Consider the following 7723-nt stretch of genomic DNA (forward strand, 5'->3'; position numbering starts at 1 on the left):
ACCTTACCCCCTGCCCCCACACATTAACAGCCCCGGCTAATAAGCCTCCAACCCCTGTGCTCTTTCCCCCCCCCTCCGCCCTGCCCCTGCCCCTGCCGCACACTCATACCCGGATGGGTCACATGGACTCCTCCCCCATGTCCCCCTCTGCCTGTTGTAGCTTGCCGCTGAAAGGCCTCTCAAGATGCTGCTGGAGCGCCTTCGCGCGTATTTGTGGACGATATATGTGCCGCATTATGTACCAGCTACTACACTGCCGCACCTCCCCCTCCCTCCCTCCCTCCCTCCCACCTCCCTCCCTCCCTCCACCCCTTCCTCCCTCGCTCCCCCCCCTCGCTGTCTTCTCCCCCCCCACCTACACAGTCTCCTCCTCCCTCCCCCTCAGCCCCCCCCAGCACCGTCAGTATGGATCTTCTTATCTTGGCGTATCCGTCTATGTTTTCCCTTCTCCCCAATCGTGTCTGTGCTTCGTCGCACCCCCCGCACCTGAATATGTGGTAGATGGTGGGCATGGCGGGGTTCTCCCGGTGTAACCTCGCCACTCGGTCGATGTCCCTGCCCGCCACCACCACACCCCGCCACCGCACCAGCGTCTGAGCCACGGAGGGCCTTATGATGAGCACCTCGTGGTCGCCGCTACGGGCCCAAAGGGAGCCGTACCTGGGACGAGACACCGGGTCATTGTACGAGCATGAGGCTGCGGTAACATTGCATGTGGCAGTTGTTGGGGGCATGAAGTAAGGGATCAACTGCCAACAACGTCCCAAACCACTTTGGACGTTTCTTTAACGGATATGCGGGCGGCCGGGGGAGGTTATATGCAAGAAGGGTCGGGGGTGGACTGCCCAACCCACACTGAGACCAACTACCAACCGCCAACCACCAACGTGGCGCGCCACAACAACTGCCAGTCCCACGTCAAGGGCACACCCACAGCCACGCCACGGGCACGTCGTCTAATCCTCGGTCCCTTCTTTCTTTCTACGCCGCCTCCCACGCCACCCTTCCCTCCCCTCCCCTCTCCTCCCCTACCTAATCGATCCCACCCTGCCTTCCACTTCCCAGTCGCTGAAAGACCACCTCGCAGGCCTGGTGCTCCCAGCGTTTGTGGAGAGAGGGGGGTCGCGGTTGCGAAACCTTCCTCTGGACTACCTGCACATCTCCTCCTTCCCCACCCTGACGACCTCCTCCCACCTCTGGAAAACCCTCCTAGCTCCCCACACCTCACAGCCCTCTCAGGGCCTTCCCCCCAGCCCCAGAGGCCTCCACACGCGCACCCGCTCCAGGCGCCCCCCCCCCCAACCATCGACCTCACTTGTTCAGGTATTTCCGATTAGAGCCCATCCACCCGATGACCACCACACGACATGCCACCGGGCTGATGATTATGGGCGGGGGAAGACCCGAACCCGACCCGTCCGGCGCACCCCTGCCGCTACTGCCGCCATCACCGCCAGGGCCCCAAGACGCGCTGCTGGCAAAGCACCGACCAGCCCCGCTCCTGCCGATTCGGCTGTAGCTGTAGTTGTGGTTGCGGCTGTAGCTGCGCGTGCCCAGCAACCCCCGGGAGCCCGTGCTGCTGCGGAAGAATCCAATACCGTTCACATGCGATGCTGTGCTACTGCTGCTTGTGTCACTGCTACAGTTGCTGCAACGGCTGCTACTGCTGCTGGTGCCCGGGATGTTGCTACAGCCGCTGGCAGTATGGCCGCCATGGCGGCCGAGTACGGCCGCCGTACCGTGTACGGCTCGTCGTGAGGTTAGGATGTGTCCGCCGGACGGTTTCCCAAACGAGGACCCCGTTGCGGCGCAGCTGATGCAGGGGAAGGGACAGGGTAGACGTCCCGTGTGTGGGGGGGTGTGGAGGAGGAGGGAAGCAGGGTTAGCAGGGCTGGCTGATATGCCCGAGGGTAGCTGGCCTATGCGGAGGGTATACTGGATAAGGCTGGGGAAAAATGAACTGGCTTTAGAGATGTGCTGTGCACATACACAAAAAACAACGGCAAGACGCATTTCTTGTTACCAAATTTGCCACATAGGAAATACGCGCGGTACCGTGTCTCATACGTGCCGTTTTCTGGCCCCTACTGTTTCATCCGCTCCCAACAGGACCGCGTACCGGTCGGAGCTGGACGCCAGGAGAGATAGGCGCTCTGAAGCGGCCAAGGTTGAGGGGGTAAGGGGTGTCGCTCCAGGACCCGGTTGGGCAGCCGCAGCCCCGCGTCTCCCTGGTAGGAGCAGCCGCCCCGAAGGCCAGGAAGACGAGGAAGGGTGGCTGCAGCTGCTGTGTGGATGGGGTGAGCCCGATTTGTGCCAGTCGTGAAGGGTGCTGCAAGCATTTCCAGTTGGACACGCTGAAGATGCTGTCGCGGCGCGGGTTGTCGGGTGGCCGAGCCAGCCGTCAAGGAGGTACTTAGAGCTGCACCATGCGTTGTGAGTAAAAGTTGGTCTGTTGTGAGAGGTTGGAAAGGACGCAACTGGCGGCAAATGGCACTGTGCTTCTGATGCCGGCTGAGCAGCCGAGAATGCCGATGTCCTTGATCGATTCCCGAAATGACATTTCAGCGTCATGCCCATAGATGATGACAAATTTGTTGAATTGTTCACAGATGTATTGAGGTCACTTGTATGGAAGCGGCTAGTCCCGCCGATGATCAAGTTGGACGATAGCGGGGGGCAAGCGATCGTTACGCTAATTATCGTAGCTATAAGCTGGTTATCACAGTCCTTAAAGCGGCTCGCAAGCTTTTGCGCGCCGAAGCGTGGTAAGAGCAAGTGGGTGGTCATCGGCTTGCAAAATTTAGGCAAGCCAGCCTAACAATGCTAATGCCCCTTCAGCAAGCGGGATAATACCTCATGAATAATCATGATAACAATGATCTCGCCTTCCACATAATTTGTTCAGAATGTTGTACGACACCCGACCGCAGGGTTTTGGCGTGCATTTTGACAGGGTTCGATGTACGGTAACCTAGGCACAACTATAATTAGCGAAACGGCAAGGTCTCTTCCTTATTGTGATTTATCCCGCTGTCCCGCCCTTGCCACGGCCCCTAAGCCCCAGCTGCTGTCACAGTTCTATATCACATCAGCCAGTTTTTTAGGTCTAGTTAGCTTTGTGGCCTAATTTGGTATGGGAAACTCTTGGGTTTTTAGCCGACTTCACGAGCGAACACCCACAATCTTGCAATTTTCTCCACCGAACATTACCAAGCAGCTCGTATCCTGCACCTGGTAAACTTGTTAATTGACATACCCGTCTGTTTGGGCCTGTGTGCGTCTGTGCGTCTGTGTGTGTGTGTGTGTGTGTGTGTACGTGTGTGTACGTGCTTGTGTGCGTGATGGAGAGAGACGGAGGGAATTACTGAAGGATTTGCACGGGAAGGGGTTTGGGGAGTGGCATGGCTCTTGCAGAGATGAGGAAGGATATAATTGGCATTCATATGATTAACGTGGGGTTGGGGGTGTCCCCGTCTGTCGGCTACCGATGTCTCGGTTAGCGGACGGTTAACGTATCGTACACGTCACACGTTTCGACAGGTCGGTCTTGTCTTTTATGTGTGTAAGCTCTCCAGGCAAGGCTTGCAGGTGTTTGTTCGCGAGAAATTGTTTGCATATTCGAGCGGAGCAAACAGCTGCAAAGCCTGTTCGGCTGTAAGTTGATAAAGCAAAATCCTGCATTTGGCATCGTTAACTTGTCAAAGAACAATATAAAGATCTGAAAATTTTATATCCCCGAATCAGCTGTTTTGAAAGCTAATGCAGCCTCTTCGGGTCGGGACCGCACTGTCGGCCCTTTTAGCGCGAGGAGGAGTCGCCTGCTGTCGCGGAGCGTCGTCATACGCAGTTTCTGGCTTGCAATCTCCGATAAATGGCGAATTCATATCTCCAGGCAGGCCGCATGGTTCCGCAGCAAATGGATGCTCCACACAGCACGCAACGTGTACCTCGGACACCACAATCAGCACGCTGTCATGCGACCAACACATACCAGTAGAAAGGTCTCAGACCTCGCCCAGCGGGTCGGCCTTATCGGGCCTTCCCGAATCGAGGCTGCACTTTCCAGCAACGCGCAATGGCGCCAGGGGCCTTTCCTCCTCCTCATGGTCCCTTACGGCGGCACCGGTACCAGCTCCCGGCGTGGCGGCAGGCCTTTTACGGCATATGGGCACGACAAGCAACCTAGCCGAGGCGGCGCAAGAGGCAGCGCAGGTAGTGGGTCTGAACAAAGTCGCGGTTTCGGAGCTGGTTCTCTCGCGGGTCAAAGACCATGGGCTTCTGCACACGGCGGGTCTGATCGGCGGCAAATGGGCTGACGTCGCCAGCGATAAATCGACGTTTGAGGTAGGCGAACGTATCAGCGCTCGTGTGACGTGTCATGTCGTACGCACGCACACACACACACACACCAGTTGTGTATGTACGACGCCGTTCTACAAAGTCCGCCCCGACCCAGATGCGGTCTTAACGCTCTCCCCCCTTTGTCCTAACCCGCCATCACCCGCCTTCCAGTCCCTTCGGTGTCACACACCCGCGATCATCTTTTCCCTCCCTTCCCACCCCGTTCACGTTCCCATCGCATCCGGATTGATTCATTGTCCTCCTTCAACTCCACCCCGCTTTGGAAACGGCCCTCGTTTCCCGCCCACCCACCGATTCGACATCGCCTCTTGACATTTCATTCCCTTGTCATACACACCCCCCAACCCCCCCAACCCCCAGCCCCCCACCTAAAAAACCCGCCGCCCGAAGGTCCGCAACCCCGCCACTGGCGCCGTGATTGCCACCATGCCCCGCATGAGGGCCGATGAGACGCGGGCCGCCATAGCCGCAGCGCACGCCGTGTGGCCGCAGTGGCGATCTAAAACGGCCAGGGAGCGCGCGGCAGTGCTCAGAAAGTGACCCCCGAGGGTTTTTTCCTGTCGGGGGGGAGGGAGGGGCCGGGCGGGGGAGGAGGGGTGGCTGGGCGGGGCGGGGCGGGGCGGGGTGCCGGCGGGTTTGGGCCGCGGGCCTGAATGGATGGAGAGAACGGGAACGGGATGAAAAGTGCCTTGAGGACGGACGGGTGCTTGTGTTGTTGGATGGATGGATGGATGGATGGATGAATGAATGAATGAATGGATGGATGGATGGATGGATGGATGGATGGATGAATGGATGGATGGATGGATGGATGGATGGATGGATGGATGGATGAATGAATGGATGGATGGATGGATGGATGGGTGGATGGATGGATGGATGGATGGATGGATGGATGGATGGAATTACTAAAATATTTAATTACATGGATGGAGGGATGGGGGGAGGGGGAGAGGACTGATTTATGGATGAATGGATGAATGGAGGGAGGGAGGGAGGCAGTGTATTTTTTTTCCGTAATATATTACGGTTCCGTAATAAGATGGCATATTTGCGTTCTGCGCTCCGTCATAGACCATGGTAAAGGCCTGGTACGGTCGTTACGGAGCCGGGGCGGGCCGAAGGCCCCCAGAGGCGTTCTATTTTAGTATAAATAAGTTATAAATGAGCGATGGGGCCCAAGAAATTAACTACTATAGCTGGTCCGGGTAGCGTCAAAGCATTCCTGACCACCGGCAGGCCAAAACCTAGTAGCGGAGATGCTGGTAACACTTCAAACAATATAGCGAGTACAAGAGAGACATAAGAACCAGATATGTGCTGGTGTATCAGGTACCCTGTGTGGGCAGGGGGGGTCTGGGGGGGCTTGCCCCCCAGAAAAAAATTCTGGCAGTAATAAACGTATTGGACTGATGGCATATTTATTACGAAACTCGTAACAGATTCAGGATCGGCCTCCACGAAAAAAAAACACTGGAGGGAGGGATCCCCCATCACTTCACTCCTCCAGAGGTGGCCTCCTGGCGCCCACTTTCCCCTGACACCCCCTCCCCCCGCAACTTGCTCTGGCACTTGGTGCTTCGGACGGGTCGGCATTGGGTATCGTCGTACATCACATGATTTCCCTACACCCCTAACGCCACACCTTGACCCCCAACCCCCCGGGTCAGGTGGCATGACCTGATCCTGGAGCGCAAGTACGACATTGCGGCGATCATGACACTGGAGTGCGGCAAACCCACGGGGGAGGCGCTGGCGGAGATTGCCTCCGGGTGAGTGAGGGGAAGGGGGAGGGGGAGGGGGGAAGAAGGGTGGGTACGTCGTTTTGGAGTGTGGGAGGAGGCGTTTCATCATCATTGCCATCATCGTCATAAAAATCATAAGCGTCATCACGTTTCCCCTTCTTCCCCCCCCCCTCATCCCCCTTCTACCCGGGTTAAGATACCTGGCCTACCGCCCTACCCCATTATTATATTTAATTTTATTTTATTTATGCTTGTATTCAATTTTATTTATTTCTGACCCCGCCCCCTCTTTTCCCCTCTCTCACCCCTCCCCCTCCTTCCTCCCCCCCTGCCTCTCTCTCCCCTTCCCCATCCGCCATCTATCTTTGGTATCTGCTCCATTCGCCAGTGGCTCGTCTTACCCCCCCCCTCCCCCCTCCTCCCCACTCGTAGTGCCGCCTCCGTGGACTGGTTCGCCGGTGAAGCTGTCCGGGTGTGTGGTGACGTGCTGGAGCCGCCGCTCCGAGACCGCCGCATGCTGGTGATCAAGCAGCCGGTGGGGGTGGTGGGGGCCATCACGCCCTGGAACTTCCCCATGTCGATGGTGGGTGCAACTGTACTGGCTGGGGGGCCAGGGCGGTGCGAGTGGATGTTGGTGGGGGGGTGGAGCGTGTGTGTGTGTGTGTGTGGCCGTGTGACACGACATAGTTTGGTGGGTGAATGGCTGTGGAGGTATGGGTGTAGGTGTGGTTTGGGTTTGCAGCATTGTTATTACATGTGTGGTGGTTGTTATTACATGTGTGGTGGTTGTTATTACATGTGTGGTGGTGGTTATTACATGTGTGGTGGTGGTTATTACATGTGTGGTGGGGGGAAAGGTAAGAAAAGGGGTTTAAGTAAGTGGAGAGGGGCTGTGGGGTTTTATTAATGTGCCGGCGGGAGGTGAGCGGCGGGTTTGTGTGCTGAACACTTCACCCGGGTGTTCAGTGTTGGAGTTGGAGGGAGGGGGGTTCAGCACTCTTGTCTACATGAGCAGCACTACGGTGGCATTTCCCCTAGTAACTGGGGGGGAGATCGGGGGTGGGGAGAGGTTCACATGTTCGCTGCTGTTGTCGTATGTTTCCGTATATTTTTCAGGCCCAGTCCAGGTGGCATGTGTGTTTCAGGTTGCAGCCTTAGGCCCGCCGCCGTTTGATGTGTGTATTTTCAGTACTACCCCTCCTCCTCTCCCCCCCATACACAGCAGCCCGCAACCCGCCAATACACCTCCCTCGCACCTCCCCCACCCCCCAGATAACGCGCAAGGTAGCTCCGGCGTTGGCGGCAGGATGTACGGTACGTACGGATGAAGAGGGAAGGGGCTTACGTCGTGGCGGGGGTGTGGCCGATGCATCCTTGCGCAGTGCGCCGGACACAGAACTCCTTTTCCACCTGTGCATATCATTCCCTCCCTATATATCCCCGTCCCTCTACATCCCCCCCCCCTAACCCTAACCCTAACGGACGCCTTTCGGTCAGTTCTGCTTCCTGTACACTCTTACCCTCGCAGCAGCTTCACTCATTTGTGGTTCGTCTTTCCCCCCCTCAGCCCCTCACCCCCTCATCCCCCTCACCCCCCTCACCCCCCTCACCCCCTC

At 57.4% G+C, this 7723-nt stretch overlaps 2 protein-coding genes across 2 annotated transcripts in view; one reads left to right on the forward strand and one right to left on the reverse strand.

Moving 5' to 3' along the window:
- The window catches only part of VOLCADRAFT_93804 (uncharacterized protein), a gene marked incomplete at both ends in the record, with an annotated part of 5555 nt that extends 2995 nt beyond the window's left edge, over nucleotides 1-2560 (reverse strand). The window contains 6 exons of the mRNA XM_002953040.1: nucleotides 487-609; nucleotides 661-697; nucleotides 1428-1579; nucleotides 1740-1813; nucleotides 2120-2284; nucleotides 2426-2560. Of these exons, the coding sequence (XP_002953086.1) occupies nucleotides 487-609; nucleotides 661-697; nucleotides 1428-1579; nucleotides 1740-1813; nucleotides 2120-2284; nucleotides 2426-2560 (686 nt within the window). The remainder of the gene's footprint in view (nucleotides 1-486; nucleotides 610-660; nucleotides 698-1427; nucleotides 1580-1739; nucleotides 1814-2119; nucleotides 2285-2425) is intronic.
- Nucleotides 2561-4164: 1604 nt separating this feature from the next.
- The window catches only part of VOLCADRAFT_93805 (uncharacterized protein), a gene marked incomplete at both ends in the record, with an annotated part of 9352 nt that continues 5793 nt past the window's right edge, over nucleotides 4165-7723 (forward strand). The window contains 5 exons of the mRNA XM_002952945.1: nucleotides 4165-4344; nucleotides 4753-4898; nucleotides 6033-6134; nucleotides 6540-6690; nucleotides 7380-7519. Coding sequence (XP_002952991.1) covers nucleotides 4165-4344; nucleotides 4753-4898; nucleotides 6033-6134; nucleotides 6540-6690; nucleotides 7380-7519 — 719 coding nt within the window. The remainder of the gene's footprint in view (nucleotides 4345-4752; nucleotides 4899-6032; nucleotides 6135-6539; nucleotides 6691-7379; nucleotides 7520-7723) is intronic.

Source organism: Volvox carteri (assembly GCF_000143455.1).
Source record: "Volvox carteri f. nagariensis unplaced genomic scaffold VOLCAscaffold_33, whole genome shotgun sequence".
NCBI lineage: Eukaryota > Viridiplantae > Chlorophyta > Chlorophyceae > Chlamydomonadales > Volvocaceae > Volvox > Volvox carteri.